This window comes from Neofelis nebulosa, chromosome 6, assembly GCF_028018385.1.
Source record: "Neofelis nebulosa isolate mNeoNeb1 chromosome 6, mNeoNeb1.pri, whole genome shotgun sequence".
NCBI lineage: Eukaryota > Metazoa > Chordata > Mammalia > Carnivora > Felidae > Neofelis > Neofelis nebulosa.
This window is the reverse complement of record NC_080787.1, coordinates 5,553,796-5,573,202: the sequence shown is the minus strand read 5'-3', so window position 1 is coordinate 5,573,202 and position 19,407 is coordinate 5,553,796. Positions and strand designations below refer to the sequence as shown.

The window sequence follows — 19,407 nt, the reverse complement described above, 5'->3', positions numbered from 1 at the left end:
GTTATGGGGGAAAAGGGTGGAGACACAGGGTTAACGCAGGGTGGCTGGTGGAAATCCCACTCCGACCCTGTTTGAGAGCAGGTAGTGATCAAATACCTTCCCGAAGATCAAATGCTCTCTCTGAGGAAATGAAAACTGCAACTCGGATCCCCACTGAGAAAAGATGGGGAAGTGGAGCCCCATCCTCTGTGGTTGGGTGAGAAACAAGAAATGGGTTTAGGAATCTGGTGGGAAGACAGCCCAGGCAGGAGCACAATTCACTGTGCTATCAAATATAGTGAGAAGGCTGTTTCCCACTGTCCTGAAGACGTCTATAGGACCCGGCCTCTTACAAGTGGCGTCCATCAGCTTGATCTGTAAGATGTTAAGATGAAACTCCTTCCTATCATATATAAAGATTGTTGGTAAACCTAGTGGCCATTTCTTTGTATCTTCATTTCTGAGCAGCATTTGGCACTGGTCACCATGCTTCAGCCTTTAAATACTTCATTTAAATTTACCTTTACCTTTCAAAATGAAATCACTGGGGTGCCTCGGTGGCTCAACCAGTAGAGCATCTGGCTCTTGATCTCAGGGTTATGAGTTCAAGCCCCAGGTTGGGTGTGGATCCTTCTTTAAAATAATGAAATTGTTAAGTAACATATGGTTAGAGAAAAAGTGAAATCTTGAAAAAACTTTAATAAAGAACGTTGAAAAACTCAGCTGTTAACAATTGACATACATCCTTCAGGACTTTTTTTTTAATTTTCATATCAGAGACTTTTCAGAAACTGCCAAAGGTTCGTGCCCAGTATATAAAAAATAAATGCCAAATAAATTTTGAAAATATTGGGATATGTTAAAAACTCTTCAGCTAACTCATTAAAAAGAAATGCACAATTGTTGTGTGATGCTTAATAGATACGTAGGTGTAGGTGTAAATACTTCTGTGAGGGTAACGTGGAAAGTCGAAGTTTGGGACCTTGATAAAATTGATGCTGCAGCTAAATGGCCCTCACTGATATTAAATATCTAAACCAGGGGTGCTTGGCTGGCCCAGTCAGTAGACCGTGTGACTCTTGATTTCCAGGTTGTAAGGTGGAGCCCCACGTTGGGTGTAGAGATTACTTTAAAAAATAATAAATATCTGGGGACACCTGGGTGGCTCAGTAGGTTGAGCATCCAACTCTTTGCTTCAGCTCAGGTTATGATCTCAAGGTTCAGTTCATGAGTTCAAGCCCCACATGGGGCTCTGTGCTGGCACAGTGGAGCCTGCTTGGGATTCTCTCTCTCTTTGCCCCTTCCCCGCTCATGCATGTGCTTGTGAGTCCTCTCTGTCAAAATAAATAAATTTTAAAAAATTAAATAAAACCCCCTTTTAAAAATAATAATAAATATCTAAACTCATTTTATCACCTAAAATGAAACACAGTACCAAAACAATATGAAAATGCTATACATACGGTTCTACAATTTGCCTTAAGAAAAAGTAATTGGGAAAATATTTGTAAGTTACTACATGTAGCTCTGTGTTGTTCTTATTAATGACCACAGACTCCTCCAATGTTATGCTTGATCATAAAATTATTCCATTTGTTAGGCATTGGGGAGTCTCTAATATTTAACTATCAGAAGTAGCCCTCCACGAAAATGTATGTAATGTTGTGTGTGTGTGTGTGTGTATGTGTGTGTGTGTGTATTTTTTCACACTAGTGTTGGTATTTCTCTAGCAGAATTCTCTACTAGTGGGCTGACTGTTGGGTTAAGGAAGGGTATGAACTTTGTAAATTTTAATAGGTCTTACGCAATTGTCCTTCAGGGTGGCTGGGCCAGTTAACACCTGCATGGGCAGTATTTCAGAAATCTGAAGTGGGAGTAGGGGAGGGAGAATGAGGTTTTAAAGGTCCTATCCCCATGTACAAGTTAGCTGGTGCACTTCAGTTATGTTCATTAACCATCTGATTTTCTTCTGCGCATTGACCATACCTGGTGGGGTTTTTTAATTTTTTTTTCCTACCAGGTTTTCTTTTTCTTGTTGAATACAATTTCATGTAATTAATTATTAGTTTATTTATTAGTCTGAAAACAACTTACAGTGTCAAAGACTTACACAACAATTACTGTTTGCAAGATAATTTTCTAAGCATTTTATTGATAATAACTAATATTCATCAGAACCTTATGATAAAAAACAAACAAACTAGGATTATTAACCCAAGAGGTTTAATTAATTGAAAATATCCTTTGTAGGTATCTTGACTCTGATGCTCAGAGTTTGAATTAAATGTAGAACATTTCATCCTGCATTTAGCTACAGTTACTGTTTGCTTACTCCGGCATTGCTGGACGGGGAGGATCAGAACGCACACACGATCCCCTGCCCTCCAGCTGAGGGAGGGTGGTGTCCATGCCGCTCCCCCCCCTCCCCTGGGAATCGTTCTGAAGTTGCTGGTGGGAATGGGGTTGCCCTTGACTCTCTGAAGAGCGAGTGTCCCCGCAGAGGAACGGGAACGACGGTCCCATTTAGCGGCGTGGATGCAGTAGCCCAGGTGGTAGTTTCGTGCTGACCGGAGGGATTCTGAAATTCGGAGACCGCGGGGGAGAGAAAACCACTCCCCGCAACACAGCTGAGAACAGAGCTAAGAGATTGCACAGGGAGGGAAAGAAACGCCAACGTTTTGGCGGAAAAAGCACATCTTCCCCCAAAGCTCTGCACTAAGCAAGCACCAGACCCTCAGGAGTGCGGGAGGAGGGGAGGGGGGTGCAGATGAGAAGTGGGGGCCGCAGTTAGAGATGCTCGGGACGGGGCCACACCTGCACCCCCGCCCTGCAGGACGGACCGCGACAGGTGAGCGCACCTGGTGCCCAGCCGGATGGGCCTCCCCGCACGGACCTCCCCACGCCCGCCTCCCGCAGGGACCTCCCCGCACGCTCTCGCCAGCCCGCTTCTTTCCGAAGCCCATTCTCGCCCTTGTAGGTCAGCGCCCGGGCCTGGTTCCACCTGCCGGAGGGCGTTTGCCCCCCGCGCCGGGGCCGTGGGGTCTGTGTCCTTTCAGACACTTGAGTCGGACCGGGTGTGGCGAGCAAGCCAGGGAAGGGCGACCGGACGCATTGGGGGAAATCATGGAGTGCAGCGGGGAGGAAGAAATAGAACAGCCTGGGTTCCCGTGCGACGAGGTGGCCGAGTGGTTAAGGCGATGGACTGCTAATCCATTGTGCTCTGCACGCGTGGGTTCGAATCCCATCCTCGTCGGCTGGCTTTCCCTCCCGTAGTGTCGCCCTTCCCAAGCGATGCGTAGGTGCTCTCTTTTGCTGAGTTAATTCCTTACTCTCCACCCAGTGGAGTAATTCCCTCTAATCCCGCCCCACCCCTCCTTCCCTGCCTTTTCAGTAGCTCTTCTCCTGCTGGAACCTACTTTGTCAGTTGAGTTAGTGGATTCACGTTTCAGCCTCCCGCCGAATTTTCATTCCCTGACAAGTTCTGCTTAGAAAGGATTCCCCGCTAAAGAAACGACCGGATAATTGAGCACCAGAGAAACATGTTGCCTAACAAAGAGGAACTGATAAGATTGTCTGCCGAGTAACACTGTAACACTGGACGCCACGGCTTATTTAAGGCATTTTCAAACTAATGTTATCTCTACTGCAGTTTTCATCTGTTATTTATACTAGCTTTAAAAGCAACCGTTATTTCCTAAGGATTCCTGTCTTTGACAAGGAGGGATATGAATTCTTAGAGGTATGACCAAACTAAAAGTCACATTCCCAGTTAGGGCTAAAGATTTCTTCCTGAGGGGAGCAAAGGAAAACGTTAGTCTTGTGTAGTTTCTACTGTGACTTCCATGTTGGCAGAACTTTGGGGGGGGGGGGGGATAACATATTTCTTCATTTAATTATTTCCATTTTTCAAGACACATGCTTTTTCTTTATTTTATCTTTTTGATTAATTAACTTAAGGAAACTCTATGCACAAGGTGGGGCTTGAACTCACAACGTCAGGGCTGTATGCTCTACCCACTGAGCCAGCTGGGCAGCCCTATTACTCAGGACGTCCGCTCAGGACACGCGCCGGAGGGGGTTTGGGCCAAGCAGACTGGAGCGCAGGTGGAGGCGGAGACAGGCGGAGGACCAGGTGGCCTGGGGTCCGGCTTGAAGTCGCTGTCACACACGTGCGGTGGGAGAGGGAATTGCCTTCGGGAGGGCAAACTGGAGGGTTATTGATTATCGCCACTTAAAAAGTAGATCTCAAGGGGCCTGGGTGGCTCAGTCGGTTGAATGTCAGACTCTGATCTCACCTCAGGTCATGATCTCAGCTCTTGGGCTCGAGCCCCGCAATGGAATTCTCTTTCTCTCTCTCTTTCTGCCCGTCTCCTGCTCTGTCTCTCTCAAAATAAACATTAAAAGAAAAAGCTTCATATATTGTTGACTGACCAAAGATATGGAGAAAGAGGAAAATCAATTTCTCTACACGTGAGTCTAGGTATTTAATATAATGCCAATAAAAATTAACATAGAATTTTGTTTTCAAACTGGGTAATTGTTTCTCAAGTTTATGTGAAAGTAAACAAGCATTAATAGCCAGGAAAATTCAGAAAAGAGTAACAAGGAAAACGCAAGCCTCTGGGATTTTAAAACATATTACAAGCTACAATGAACAAAGTACTGTAGTATAAACAGGATAGAAAATCCAGAAGTAGGCAATATCAATATTTAAGCATTTGATAAAAATGTCATCTCAGGTTACTAGAGAAAAGATAAATCATTCAAGAAATGGTACTGGGACATCTGTGTAAAAATCTGAAGAAGAAAAAAAAAAGTAGAGTGTAGTCCGCACTTCACATCTTACAACTGGATCATTTCCAGGTGGTTCAAAATTTAAGTAGGAAAAAAGTAAAACTGTGAAAGTACTAGAAAAAAACTACATGAGAATTTTCTGTTATAGTCATCGCACAAAGAAGGCCTTTCTTATCACAGAAAACATATAAAATTAGTAAATTTAACTTAAAAAATTAAAAATTGCTGTAAACTAAAGCCCCCATAAAGAAAGTAGAATGGAAATATTACAAATTATCACAAAGGTCTAATTTCCTTAGTATATGATGATTATACGAGTCAAGAGAAAAACGAGCACAAGTAGGAAAAAGGGAAAGGGTGTAAACAGAAAGTTCACAGAAAGGAAATGCACATGAATATTAATGTACTCATGTTTTCATAATTAAAATGCTAGTTAACACTACAATAATATACCATTTTTTGCCTATGAGCTTTGCAAAGATAAAAAATTTGGTGAAGATTTGGGGTGGCATCACTTTTAGATATTAGAGAGTTGCAGTTTTTTTTGTTTTTTTTTTTTTAATTTTGTTTCGATTTTTATTTATTTTGAGACAGAGACAGAGACGGGGCGGGGGTGGGGGGCGGCCTCCGTCCAGCAGGGGGCGCGGCCGCACACCCGGCGGGGCGGCGCGACGCCGGCCGTCAGCTGCATTTGGAGGCTGGTTCTCATCTGCCGAGCCTCCAGCATCTCGATGGGCACCCCCTCCCCCTGCGGCAGGGGTTCTGGCCACACGACCCATGGGATGGGCTTTGTCCACAGTGATGTGGAGGCTGCACGCGGGGGGACGGGCAGAACGCCTGCTGTGTGTGTGTGTGTGTGTGTGTGTGTGTGTGTGTGTGATGGGGGCGCTGGCCGGGGGTTGAGGGGGCAGTGTGTCTCTGCCTGGTCGGCGGGAGCCCACCGCTGCGCCCACCTCCCGGAGGGGGGCCGCGTTTACTTCTGGGCTCCGTGCGTCCGGAGGCCCAGGCCCCCACGGGACTGCGCGGCGTGGTGACCCTGGCTCTGAGGTTGGACACCTGCCTGCCCTTACTGGGTGAAGGAGAAACCGCTGAAGGTGTTTCGTCCGAAGCCATCGGTCATCTGGGGCAAACACAGTCTTAAGAAAATCTGAATTCGGAAAGTTACTCCCAAGGATTTATGTGTTTATATATAATGAACACCATATACGCACCTACATTTATAATTGTTCATTTTGCCATATTTGCTTTTTCTTCCTCTGCTGAAGTATTTCCAAGTAAATTATAGACATCATTACACATAACACCTTTGAATACTTCGATACCCATCTCTAAAATATAAGGATATTTTCCTATGGATCTACAATATCATTATCAAAGTCAACAGAAGAAAAAATTCACAGGGAGATTTTTTTTAATGTTTCACATTTTTATTTAAGTTCTAGTTAGTTAACATATATTATAATATTAGTTTCAGGAGTAGAATTTAGTTATTCATCACTTACCTATAACACCCAGTGCTCATCGCAAGTACCCTCCAGAGGGAGACTTTTCAACATTTGCCCTTTTATACTTCTTGTATTTTGAATCTGTTGCTATGTAACGTATTCAATAGATAATAAATTTTCAAGCTAAAAATAAGCTGAATGGGGGGCACTTGGGTGGCTCAGTTGATTAAGCGTCTGACTTTGGCTCAGGTCATGATCTTCGGGTTTGTGAGTTCAAGCCCTGCGTGGGGCTCTGTGCTGACAGCTCAGAGCCTGAAGACTGCTTCAGATTCTGTGTCTCCCTCTCTCTGCCCCTCCCCCGCTCGCACTCTGTCTCTTTCTTTCTCAAAAATAAATAAACATTAAAATTAAAAAAAATAAATTGAATGGGATCTTTATTTTTTTTTAATATTTTATTTTTAAGTAATCTCTACACCCAAGGTGGGGCTCAAACTCACAACCTCTAAATCAAGAGTCACATGCTCTACCTACTGAGCCAGCCAGACACCTCTGGATAGGATCTTTAATACTTAAAATTGACCAGAAAGCTATGGGGTATGCCCAAGGTAGCATTAAAGGACAGGAAAGAAGGATTCACAAGAAAGAACCTAGCTGAAAGTACAGATCTGGGGGTGGGGTGCATCTGGGTGGCTCAGTGGGTTAGGTGCCTGACTCTTGGTTTGGGTTCAGGTCATGATCTCCCGGTTCATGAGTTTGAGCCCCACATCAGCCTCTACGCTGACAGCTAGGATCCTGCTTGGGATTCTCTCTCTCTCTCTCTCTCTCTCTCTCTCTCTCTCTCTCTGTCCCCCCACTCAAAAATTAATAAATAAACTTAGAAAGTAGACTGGGGGGAAAAACACTTCATTTCAATGCCCAACTAAGTTAGGGCTGGTGTGAGCAGAGCTTTCATCAAGTCAATACCAAGATGGTGGGCATGGAAAGCCAATGGAAATCCAAAAAAAAATGTATCGCTTTGAAGCAGTTTTGTTCTCTCCATTATAGAGAGAGTCCAATGTAATCAACAGGTGACTGGCTGTTCCAAATGGAATGTTACATCATACCTAGGGTTCAGAATTGATTGGTGACATCCATAGAGCAGATGAGCTTGCCCGCGTACTTACTGAAACTATCTTGGGTTAGGGAAGGTTCACATGGGACATCAATATTGTTATACTTGATACATTTTAATCCTCATACCAGCTAGTTCCCTCAATCTCTTTGTTAACAGTTCTCCAAATCCTTTTCTCCATCTTCTTCTTGTTCTTCTCCCTCCTCCTTCTTCATTTTTTTTTTTTAAAGCTTATGACATAACCCACAGAAGAGTCAATATCCCAATATACCTGTTTCCAAATTCAGGTAACGCTCAATGTTCTTGTAGTCAGCATTTCTTCTTGTCTGAGCTGAATCGTGGGTTTTTAAAAAAAATGTTTGTTTATTTATTTTGAGAGAGAGAGAGCATGAGCAGGAGGAGGACAGAGGGAGAGGGAGATAACATCTCAGGCAGACTCTGTGGTGCTTCGTTGTCAAGGGGCTCGATCCCATGAACTGTGAAATCATGACCTAAGCTGAAATCAAAAGTCTGATGCTTAACCGGCTGAGCCACCCATGTGCCCCAAGAATAACATATTTGAACTGTATTCCAGTTAAAGGGAAGCTGGGAATTTGTGGCCATTTATATAGTTTGTTGGAAAAGTTTGTACTGAGGACTCTGGAAGTGAGGTGTGTAGAAGAGAGTGATCAGGATTTTGAGCAGATTTGCTTCATGCTGCTGCTCTTAATGATAACAGACTTATTGGATATTCAGAAGAAGTCAACATAAAGGATGAAGATTGTGTTTATTTAATGACCCTAGATGGCTAGGTTGAGGACACCAACCGAAGAAATATATAGAGCTATAGTTCTGGAGTTAAAACGCATCACAGAATTTACATTAACATTCAAGATACTTTCCTACTGCTGTAATTAAAATAAACAATGAGGTTTTGGGGGCGCCTGGGTGGCTAAGTGTCTGACTTCTGCTCAGGTCATGATCTCAAGGTTCGTGAGTTCAAGCCCCACCTCAGGTTCTCTGCTGTCAGTACAGAGCCTGCCTCATCTTCTCCGTCCCCCTCTCTCTGCCCCTCCCGGGCTAGCACACATGCTCTCTCTCTCTCTAAAATAAACATTAAAAATATTTATTAAATAATGAGGTTCTGTTAAAAACAAAACAAACATAATTTATGCAATACTATCATTCTGGTTGGCATGATAAAATTGATGGATGACTAGCTGTACTAATAATTATACTCTTTTGTACAAATAAAGCCAACTTATTTTGGACAGATTTTGTATTACCACTAAAAATCCAAAAAAAAACCTCTGTAGCAAAAAACAAAAGGAAGGAAGGAAAAGAGGAAGGAAGAAGGAAAGCAGAAGGAAAAAAGGTAGGAAGGAAGGAAGGGAGGAAGGAAGAAGGAAAGTCTATCAATGTGTAGGGGCCTGGACAAATAAATTGCAGTCTCTGTGCTTGATGTTCTCAGCCACCAAATGAGTCGGACCTACACGACCAATAAAGAGGTCTAAGATACCTGAAGTGAAAACGTTAAAATAAGTGATTAAAAAAAACCCCTAAATGTAAAATAGCTTAATGCCTGTCTATGCAGCTGCACGTGAGAAAGATCGGAAGTATACACGCAAATCCCCAGCGAACCATGACAGCGGCGATCCCAGGGTAGGGGGACCTTAGTGACAGGATGGGATTTCACCTTTTACTTGGTTAATTTTGGCGTTGCCTGAGGTTTTTTAAAAACCACAGGTAATATATTCTTTAAAAAAAAAAAAAATGTTTTAAAAATAAGTGTCGTCAAGTTAATAACCTAGGATTCCTGCGCTTCAGTTTAAAACCTGCGCGGGGCGCACCTGCGGCCGCAGCTCCAACCACGTGAGCCGCGGGCAGGCTGGCGGCGGGCGGCGGGCGGCGGGCGGCGAGACGCGGGATCCTAGAGCGGCCCGGAAGTGCCTCGGCCCCGAGCGCCCCCCGCGGCCGGCAGCCCCCTCGGTGCGGCGCATTGTTCCGGCCGGCGCGCTCCCGCAGACGCCGCGTCGGCGCTCTCCGTCTCCCTGCAGCGTCCAGCTCCCGTGAGTCGGCGCCGGGAACCCGGGCGGGCGTGGCTGGGGGGGGGGGGCGGGTTGCGGAAGGCGGGCCTCCGCCCGGGGAGGGGACGTCGCGCGGGCAGGGCCTGGGAAGGCCGCGAGGCTCGAGGGCCGCCACTGGGATGACGGCCGCAGGCTGGACTCGGCGGGAACGGCCTGGGCGGCCGGCCTCGGGGGCGGGGGAGGCAAGCACGTGTGTAAGATGTCACACCCTCTCCTTTCGGTTCCGAAGCCGGTGAAGGGGCTTGGAGCGGACTGGCTTTCAGGCGCAGAACGTGCCCGTTGCCCTTCGGCTTCCTTTAGCCTCGCGATCCTCGCGCCCTGGAGCGCACCTGCGGCGTTGGGAGCCCTGCCTCCCTCCCGCCCGAACCCCGGATCCGCATCCGTCCCCGCATACCCCTCCGTCCCAAGATCCGCATCTGTTCCTGGATCCTCCTCCGTCTCCGGATTCCCCTCCGTGCTGGGATCCCCATACACCCCGGGTTTCCATACACCCTGGCTCCGCAGCCGTCCCCGATTCCCATCTGGATCCCCCTCCACCCCAGATCGCCGTCCCTCCCCGGATCTCCATCCACCCAGGATTCCATTCCCTGGACGTCCTGTCCACCCCTCCTGTCTTCCTTCCCCTCCCCCCGTCCCCCCTCCCCCCCGCCCCGCCTGTCCAGCTGGAACTCAGCTGCGGGGCGGCACTTCCAGGTGACTGAGAGGCGCAGCCTGGCTGGGAGCAGACCGCTTCCCCCAGGGCCTGTCCTCACAGAGGGTTTGACCTTAGGCAACCTCAAATCGTGGTAGTCACCAAACCTCAGAGGGTGACGTGAGCCTTAAATGTGGTCTCGTAGCCGAAAGCGTGTTGTGGACTGCAGCGCAGCGCTGTTACTCTCAGTTTAATAAAGTTTTCTTTTTTTTTTTTTAAAATTTTTTTTTTTTTCTTCAACGTTTTTTTTTTTTTTTTTATTTTTGGGACAGAGAGAGACAGAGCATGAACGGGGGAGGGGCAGAGAGAGAGGGAGACACAGAATCGGAAACAGGCTCCAGGCTCCGAGCCATCGGCCCAGAGCCTGACGCGGGGCTCGAACTCACGGACCGCGAGATCGTGACCTGGCTGAAGTCGGACGCTTAACCGACTGCGCCACCCAGGCGCCCCTAAAGTTTTCAATAAATTTAGCTCAAAGGACAACAACCTGAAATGGAATGGTTGTTTTCAAGATTGTTTTGAAACTCTAGCAAAGAGTCCAATGAGAGTTAGCTCATTCATTTATCAAAGATAAGAGCAGTATTTTCATCTGTTCTTTCTCTGATTTGACTTTGAAAAAACGAGTCTGAACTTTTTAACAATTCCGAGTGAATTGTGTGGTCCCTCTTTTCTCCATGAGCTCTGTAAGGTATTTTTATTGCTATTTCTTTACATTGAGAAACTGAGATTGAAGGACGATAAGAAATTGGCTGAAAGTCACTCAATCAGTAAATTGGTAAATGTTAGAACCATAATAGAATCCAGTTCTGTTTAACTTGAAAGCCTATGATTTTTGCACATTATGACCTTATGTTTTCCATTATTCCCATCCTTTGGTCACCAAATGACTTTACTTTCAGTGAAGAGGCTTGGGGTCTATGACAGTTGCTTATGGTATCAGTGCCCATCTCTAGCTGTTGTCATTCTTCTATATAAACAGTGATTTTTACTGCTCAAGAGGGAACCTCTCAAGGTGCTTCTAAAACACGACTCCAGCTGGAGGGTGCTTTGTAAACTATTCAAAGTCAGGATGAATACAGACTCAAAGGAGGTTTTGCCCATGGATGTACATGGTCCTGAGGCTTGGGAAGAACTGACCGTGAAGGTGGAGACGGAAAGTCGCCTCCAGATGCAGGAATCCAGACTGAAACGTAGCAGTCCCCTGGCGAGGGAAGTCTTCCGAACGCGCTTTCGACAGCTGTGTTACCAGGAAACTCCTGGACCCAGGGAGGCTCTCACCCAGCTCCGCGAGCTGTGCCGCCAGTGGTTGAGGCCTCATGCCAGCACGAAGGAGCAGATCCTGGAGCTGCTGGTGCTGGAGCAGTTCCTGACCATCCTGCCCAAGGAGCTCCAGGCCTGGGTGCAGGAGCACTGTCCAGAGAGCGGGGAAGAGGCTGTGATTCTGCTGGAGGATCTGGAGAAGGAGCTCGATGAACCACAACTTGAGGTAGGAAGGGAGATTTGCAGGGAAAACGCGTAGTGTGTGTCATCAAGGACCCTTGGATCCCTTGTTTTGTATCCCCTTGACTGACTCTGACACTGACCCTGCTTCCTGCTGCTTTCTGGGGAGGGTTTCTTTAGACAGTTAACTTCTTCAGAAGTCAAATGTCACCTCTCTGTTTCCAGATGGTAGCCTACGGACAGGGACGAGAAGTCTGCTCTGGAGAGACGGTGCCTCTAGGCGAGCAGACATCACTGAGCCTTCAGTCCCAGCCCGAGGAGCCCCAGCTCCCGCGTGACACTGCCCAAGAGTCCCACCCTACTGGAGAGACAGGTGAGGGATAGGACTTTTCTGGTGTTGAACACATCCCCTCTTGTCAAGCAAAAACAAATGAAAAGTCCAGGCCTGGGGAACCAGGGGCTCAGAAGTCCCCTTACCAGGTAAGGTCAGCGCTACAGCTGCTGAGGGCCCAGCGTCCTCACTTTGTCCCCTTCCCTGCGTTCAGGCTTCCCCTGTGAACTATCCTGTCATCTCTCTGGTATTCTGGCACGTGGTACCTTAGGAAGACTTTCAGGAATCACTGTGGAGGGCAGCTTTAGAGAATGGGTATGATACATTCAAATCATGGCTTTGCGTTTTAGAAGCTGCTTGTACGTGGGCAGGTTTATTTAACCATTTGGTCTCAGTTCCCTCATCTCCAAAGTGGGGTTGATAATAGCATTGCCTTAGTTTGCTTGGGCTGTTGTAATAGAATGACACACACTGGGTGGCTGAAACAGAAATTCATTTGATCACAGTTCTTGAGGCTGGATCTCCAAGATCAAGATACGAGCAGGCTTGGTTTCTGGTGAGACCTGCCTTCCTGGGTTGTTCACGGCCACCTTCTCGCTTTGTTCTCACACATGCCTTTCTCTGTATACGTTCCTGTTGGAAGAGAGAAAGAAAGTTCTGGTGCTGTTACCTCTTATAAGGACATTAGTCCTATTAGATTAGGGCCCCACTCTTTTTTTTTTTTAATGTTTATCTACTTTTTGAGAGAGAGATTGACAGAGTGTGAGCAGGGGAGGGGCAGAGAGAGAGAGAGAGAGAGAGGAAGACACAGAATCTGAAGCAGGCTCCAGGCTCTGAGCTGTCAGCACGGTGCCTGACGCGGGGCTCGAACCCACGAACCGTGAGATCATGACCTGAGCTGAAGTCCGACGCTTAACCGACTGAGCCACCCAGGCGCCCCATTTAGGGCCCCACTCTTAATTACCCTAATTAATTTCCTAAAAGGCCCCATTTTTAAATATAGTTAGGGCTTCAACATGTGACTCTAGGGGGAGGGAGACAACACAATTCAGTCTAACAAGTACGTACCATAGAAGGTAGTTGCGAGCACAGAACAGACCACTGATGAAAAGCACTTGGCAGGCATTTTGCTTAGTATATGGTAGCTGTTCTTCCAGGTCCCCATTGCCCATTTGGGCTTACGTTTGCAGTATAAAGGGGTGAGGAAGGGGTGGGGAACGCGCAGTGGGTGGCAGACTGGGCGGGGGAATCCAGTGGAATCAGTCTGGCATTTCCTGGTGTGTAATTCAGTGGCGGGTGCAGGCCTGGGCGCTGGGGGCTGTGCCAGCTGTCGTCCTGTTCGAGCTCTCCCTGTCACAGCTGGCTCAGCTTCTGTCTGATTTCTCACCAGGACAGCGTAGCCTCTGCCGGACTATTTGTTGACTTTCTAACAGTCAGTCTGCAGTGGTGTCTGCTGTTTGCATTTTCACTTCATCAAAGCCACAACTTCTCTTGCCTCTCTGCTTCCTGCCTCTATTTCGTCTACCCTAGCAGTCATGTAGTTATCATGGATTTCTGCCACTTGAAACATATCTCTTCATTTTAAAAGATTTTTTTTTCTTAGTAAATGTGCTCTGCAGACCTTCCTCTGGCTCCAGTGACCTCATCAGATTAAATTCCTTTGATTTCATTTTCCTCTTTTATGAACATCTTCCCAGTCAATTCCTTTGTTTCTTTCTCCTCTCCATGAACTTGGACTTTTTATTTTCCAGGCATGTTTCCCTTTCTTCTCCCTTCAGGAAGCACATCTGAGTAAGTCCATCCTCTCATCCAACCATTCCTCCATCCGTCTCTGCACCCCTTCATCCCTCTCTCCCATCCTCCCATCCATCTATCCATCCTCTCATTCATCCATCCATCCATCCCTGCCTCCATCCCTTCATCTATCCATCCTTCCTTCCACCCCTCCTTCCTCCCATCCATCCATCCCCTCTTCCTTCCTTTCTCCCTCCCTTCCTTCCATCCACCCCTTTATCCATCCTTCCTTCCTTCCTTCCTTCATTCCTTCCTTCCTTCCCTCTTTCCCTCCCTCCCTCCCTCTCTCCTTCCACCCATCCTTTCATCCTCTCATCCATCCATTCCTCCATCCATCTCTATCCCTTCATCCCTCTCTCCCATCCTCCCATCCATCTATCCATCCATCTATCCTCTCATTCATCCATCCATCCATCCCTGCCTCCATCCCTTCATCTATCCATCCTTCCTTCCACCCCTCCTTCCTCCCATCCATCCATCCCCTCTTCCTTCCTTTCTCCCTCCCTTCCTTCCATCCACCCCTTTATCTATCCTTCCTTCCTTCCTTCCTTCCTTCCTTCCTTCCTTCCTTCCTTCTTTCCTTCCTTCCTTCCTTCCTTCCCTCCCTCCCTCCCTCCCTCCCTCCCTCCTTCCACCCATCCTTCCATCCTCTCATCCATCCATTCCTCCATCCATCTCTCTATCCCTTCATCCCTCTCTCCCATCCTCCCATCCATCCATCCATCCATCCATCCTCTCATTCATCCATCCATCCCTGCCTCCATCCCTTCATCTATCCATCCTTCCTTCCACCCCTCCTTCCTCCCATCCATCCATCCCCTCTTCCTTCCTTTCTCCCTCCCTTCCTTCCATCCACCCCTTTATCTATCCTTCCTTCCTTCCTTCCTTCCTTCCTTCCTTCCTTCCTTCCTTCCCTCCTTCCCTCCCTCCCTCCCTCCCTCCTTCCACCCATCCTTCCATCCTCTCATCCATCCATTCCTCCATCCGTCTATCCCTTCATCCCTCTCTCCCATCCTCCCATCCATCCATCCTCTCATTCATCCATCCATCCCTGCATCCATCCCTTCGTCTATCCATCCTTTCTTCTATCCCTCCTTCCTCCCATCCATCCATCCCCTCTTCCTTCCTTTTTCCCTCCCTTCCTTCCATCCACCCCTTTATCCTTCCTTCCTTCCTTCCTTCCTTCCTTCCTTCCTTCCTTCCTTCCCTCCTTCCCTCCCTCCTTCCCTCCCTCTCTCCCTCCACCCATCCTTCCATCCTCTCCTCCATCCATCCCTTCATCCAGTCATTCATTAAGCATTTGCCATGGCCATAGGAGAGTACACAGAGGACATCTACAAATCAAAAAGTTCTCTTCTAGGACTGTCAGCGCAGGTATATGTTGTACATGTAGGAAAAGCCAGTTTTGTTAAGCAACATAGTAAGTGTTTGAGATTACAAGGACCAAAAACCAACGTCCAGCTCTTCAATCTTTTTAAATTAAGCTGCATTTAAGGTTACTGTATAGTACTGAGTTTGCTTTTCTTTCAGAATTCATGCTGATAGTAAAAAATCCCAATAATATAGGAGTTTGTATATAGTAAAACATGAAAGTTCTCCGAATTTTATTCCCCAGGAGTAGCCACACTTGTTAAATTGTTGTGTATTTTCCAGGCTTTTTCTATGTACGTGTAGAGTCTGTCTAGCTACAGGTCTACCTTTTGTCATGCAGTTTGTTAAAGAGGTGGTGTAATAACCCCGAATAAAGAGGTGCGTTCGGGTGATACCACATGTGACAGTGCCTTGTAAGTCATGGAGGGCTGTGTAAGTGCTAATTATGAAAAAGGTGAGAAATGTCTTTGCTCTCATTCCACCCGGTTTCCTTGTGTATCTCAACTATAAATATGAAGTTTGGGCAGAGGGCAGTACTGATCCCATTTGTGGTCCGTTTCTTCTCTGCAGACACATTTCTGTTGTCCACACCTGTTGTCCTCCCCCAGCTAAAAGGAGCAGGAGAACCGTGGTCTGACAACAGAGGAGCCCTACAAGGCGCCCGTTCTGGTGCGTGAGCGACAGTACAATTGGATGGGGGAGAAAAAGCCGGATGTTTTGGCAAAAGGACCGGGGTTGGTGGGTGTTTTCCTGAGACTTTTCTGGGTTGCAAGGTGGAAATCTGTTGGTTCACAAGGTCCTTGGGAGCTTCCCAGGTGTCACCTGAGGCTGCCCCTTATGTGGGGGGCAGGAAGAGACCAGAGAAAGGGGGTCGATGGCAGTTTTAATAAGCAAAGGAGGCTTGTCCTGGGCATGGCAAAATGCATAGATCTCGGCACCCGCCCACACATTTTACAAGTTTATGTAGAGGCTTTACCTGACTGCAGTCATGCGTGCTGTCCAGGTAGTCACTGTCCTTAGGGCAGCTTTTGGGAGCGGGGCAGGCAGCTAGAGCTCACGTTTCAAGTTCAGGGGAGGGGGTGAGGAGCTTTCGATTGTCCAGATCCAGCTCATGGGTCGGTTGGCTGTCTCGTAGTCTCGATGGCTTCCCCCAGCAGTCATGCCCAGGGAACCTGAGACGTCCTGAAGATTCCACTGGGCTGTGCTCTGCTGTCTAGACAGTTTGGGTCTGTGTGTCTCCATTCCTGTCTTCAATTGCTTCAAGTCCGATTGGGTTGGTTGGACAAGTGTCCGGTGTGGGCCAGTTCCATCGGGTGCCGTGTGCCTCCCGTGCCCATGCCTGGGCTGGTCACTTGAGGCCACAGCAGCAGGCTCGGTTTCAGTCCTTTGTTTTTTATTCATTCAACAAATATTTATTGAATAACTGCCATGTGCCAGCCATGACCCAAGGAATAAAACAAAAAGATCCCACTGTCATGGAGATTAGACTGTGGGATGGGGGAAACACATAGCACACAGATGGGGTGGCGATGCCGCGTGTCAGACGGTGGTCAGTGCCGTGCACCAGGCCGGGACTGGAGCGAGTCGGGGGCATCGAGGGCGCCATGGGTGTGGCAGGCCAACCACAGCCCTGAGTACAGGAACCAAGAAGGTGGGAACTGAGCAAACTCTAGCTGTTGTCTGAGCCTAGAGCTTTCCAGGCAGAGTGTGGAGCCAGTAAGGGCCTTGTGCTGGGACACACCTGGGATGTGCCTGGAGCCCACTGGGACAGGCCAGGTCATACCTGGGACGTGCGGGGACGCACCTGGGATGTCGCGGATCTGACGGTTGTAGTACTTACTGTCCGATGCCCCCAGAAGAGTGGGAGCACTTGTTCCATAAAGGAAAGAATGAGTACGTGGTCTCTTTGAGGCTCCGCACCCAAATCGGGGAGGGGTTCTAGGGGAAAACTAGGAGAAGGCACCCTGACGTTGAGCTGCCCTCCCCATGAAGAAGCCTAAGGAATCCTCTCCAGGCCCCTGCCCTGTCAGGAAGGACTGAGCCACATTCTGCCGGAGGGCAGCCTTCCCTGTTACTTGGAGGGAGGCTTCCGCACTGGCCCTTCTGTTTCCAAGCTCCTCTCTGCTCTGTGACCTGGGATCACACCAGGTGGAAGCAGTCTGTGGTTTCAAGCGCACAGGGACCCTCCCGTGGGGTCGGAGCAGGTGACGCTTGCCTGGTCTCTTGTGTTTCAGATGGAACGAGCATGGCTGAGGACAGAGAAGTGGTGCCGAGGAAAGACTGTCCTAAGATAGCGGAGTCCCGCGGGGAAGTCCTTTCTGCACAGACCTGGGAGGAGGCACGCGGGGGTCCCGGGCCTGGACCCGGCTGGGCAGAGGGGCGCCGGGGCGGCCCCCCCGGGCGGGGATGGCACACATGTGACGAGTGCGGCAAGACCTTTGCCCAGAATTCGGGCCTCACCCGCCACCGCAGGGTGCACACGGGCGAGAGGCCCTACGCGTGCGGCGAGTGCGGGAAGGCGTTCAGCCGCAGCTCGGGGCTGTTCAATCACCGCGGCATCCACGACGCGCACCGGCGGTACCGCTGCCGGGAGTGCGGGAAGGCCTTCAGCCAGAGCGCCGGCCTCATCCAGCACCAGCGCAGCCACCGGCCGGAGCGGCCGCACCGCTGCGCCCAGTGCGGGAAGAGCTACGGCCGGCGCTCCTTCCTCCTGGAGCACGAGCGCAGCCACACGGGGGAGAGGCCGCACCGCTGCGCCCGCTGCGGGAAGGACTTCACCCGCCAGTGCAACCTCATCCGCCACCAGAAGACTCACGCGGCCACGGGGCCGCGGTGACCCCGGGGCGCGCCTGTCCCGGGTCACGGGCCCGGCCCCCGGGGAGGGGAAGGCCAGGAAGCGTCGTCTTATCGCCCCCTCCTTGCGTTTTGGAGCAGACGCTGAGCCGTGGTCTGGGCAAATCCGAAGAGGAAGCTTTGGGTGTTTGCACCTGCTGCTTCCGCGCCCTGGTTCTCCCCCTCCACACCCTGCTTCGCCCCGTCCCCACCCTGCTTCGCCCTGTACTCACCCTTCTTGTTTACTCAGATGGCAGCTGCTGAACCTTCCTAGTAATGGAATAAATGGCGCTGCCAGGCCGATATGCCTGAAACACGTGCGTCCCTGTTTAATTCCATAAGGTCACATAGAGCCCTGCTGATGTTTTATGATACGTGGGTCTTCAGTGTCCCCAGGGCCAGTTCCTCTGCGCTCACTCCTTGTCCACCCCACCGCTTCCCATGATGCGCTCAGTGTGCCCTTGGAACAGGGGCCACCGTGTGCAGGGTCTACCTACCCGCAAGGGGCGGGGACACTGCACTGTCCTTGTCCCTTGTATGGATGCAGACGGGAAGACTCAAGTCCAGGCTCGGAGTCAAGGTTGAAAACCTGGACCTTTATTGTGGAATAATTTGAACTCCTGAAAACGGTAGAGTTTTCACATGCTCTTAATTGGGTTCCCTAGTGTTGACATCTAACATCACGTAGTTAAACCCCTGGCTTCAGACTTTATCTTTATCCTCAGTCTGTTGGGGTGTTGTGCTCCATGTTGGCAGTCTCTGGTCACCTGGAACCCCCTTCGTGCCTGTCCATCGTCAGCACCACAGGTCACTTGTATCCCGAGTCCAGGGTCATGCCAGGGAATTGGATCATGAGCCATGTAACGTGCTTTTAAAACAACCCTCTTAGATCTCCTGAGTCCTTCTTTTCTGTCGCTTGGCTCGGTCCGGAGAAAGATTCCCCCCCTGAACATGTTGGGGTTTTCCTACGGTTCCACAGCTGGTGCAGCGGTTCGGCAGCAGCTCAGAGGACAGCTGTGTGGCCTTGAGTGTCTGCCTTCCAGGGAGCTGCCTTTCCGGGGACGTGTCCTTGTGGGGAGACGAGGCTCCCCTGGTCAGGGCGGAACAGACCCAAGGCTTGCGGCTCCCTTATTCCCTCTTATGATTTCTCCACCAAGGCTGCAGCCCCATCTCTCTCCTTCGATCCGCTAGAGCGGACGTCCCCCAGGCACAGGAGCAGTGCCCTCAGTTGGCCAGGGCAGCCAGCCCTGGAATTGGGGATTCTGTCCTTTACCTCCAAGGGAGAATTTCAGTCAGAAGTGGAGCACAGTGGTGACCCCCATGTCCTTAGCACCAGCTTCCACGGTTATGACTCAGGGCGCATTCTGTCTGTGTATACCTTCTCCACTTCCTCTGGGGGAGCTGGAGGAAGACTTACAATGTAGAGGTCGGTCAGGCTGAGATCCTTAAGTGGCTCTTATGACTGAGCCCCTTCTAAGTCCAAGTCTCCCTCTCCTTTCTTCTTGTTTCTTGGGAAGTTGGATTTTAAGTCAAAACTCTTACGAACAGTTTCC

The 19,407-nt window shown here is 49.2% G+C and overlaps 1 protein-coding gene and 1 non-coding gene across 4 annotated transcripts; both read left to right on the top strand.

Moving 5' to 3' along the window:
• The first annotated feature begins 3,150 nt into the window (after positions 1–3,150).
• Positions 3,151–3,232, top strand: TRNAS-GCU (transfer RNA serine (anticodon GCU)). The gene has a single exon. It is a non-coding gene; the product is annotated as a tRNA-Ser (tRNA).
• A 6,031-nt stretch (positions 3,233–9,263) lies between these two features.
• On the top strand, positions 9,264–18,168 carry ZSCAN9 (zinc finger and SCAN domain containing 9). Of its 3 annotated transcripts, XM_058732709.1 has the most exons (5): positions 9,264–9,377; positions 11,066–11,572; positions 11,752–11,899; positions 15,593–15,691; positions 17,257–18,168. In XM_058732709.1, exons 2-5 carry the CDS (start codon positions 11,156–11,158, stop codon positions 17,856–17,858), a joined length of 1,266 nt encoding a protein of 421 aa, XP_058588692.1. In that variant the 5' UTR covers positions 9,264–9,377; positions 11,066–11,155; the 3' UTR covers positions 17,859–18,168. The 3 variants fall into 3 exon arrangements, with proteins under 3 accessions (XP_058588692.1, XP_058588693.1, XP_058588691.1); XM_058732708.1 differs by lacking the exon at positions 9,264–9,377 and having other exon boundaries at positions 10,545–11,572; XM_058732710.1 differs by lacking the exons at positions 9,264–9,377; positions 15,593–15,691 and having other exon boundaries at positions 10,543–11,572.
• The last annotated feature ends 1,239 nt before the right edge of the window (positions 18,169–19,407 follow it).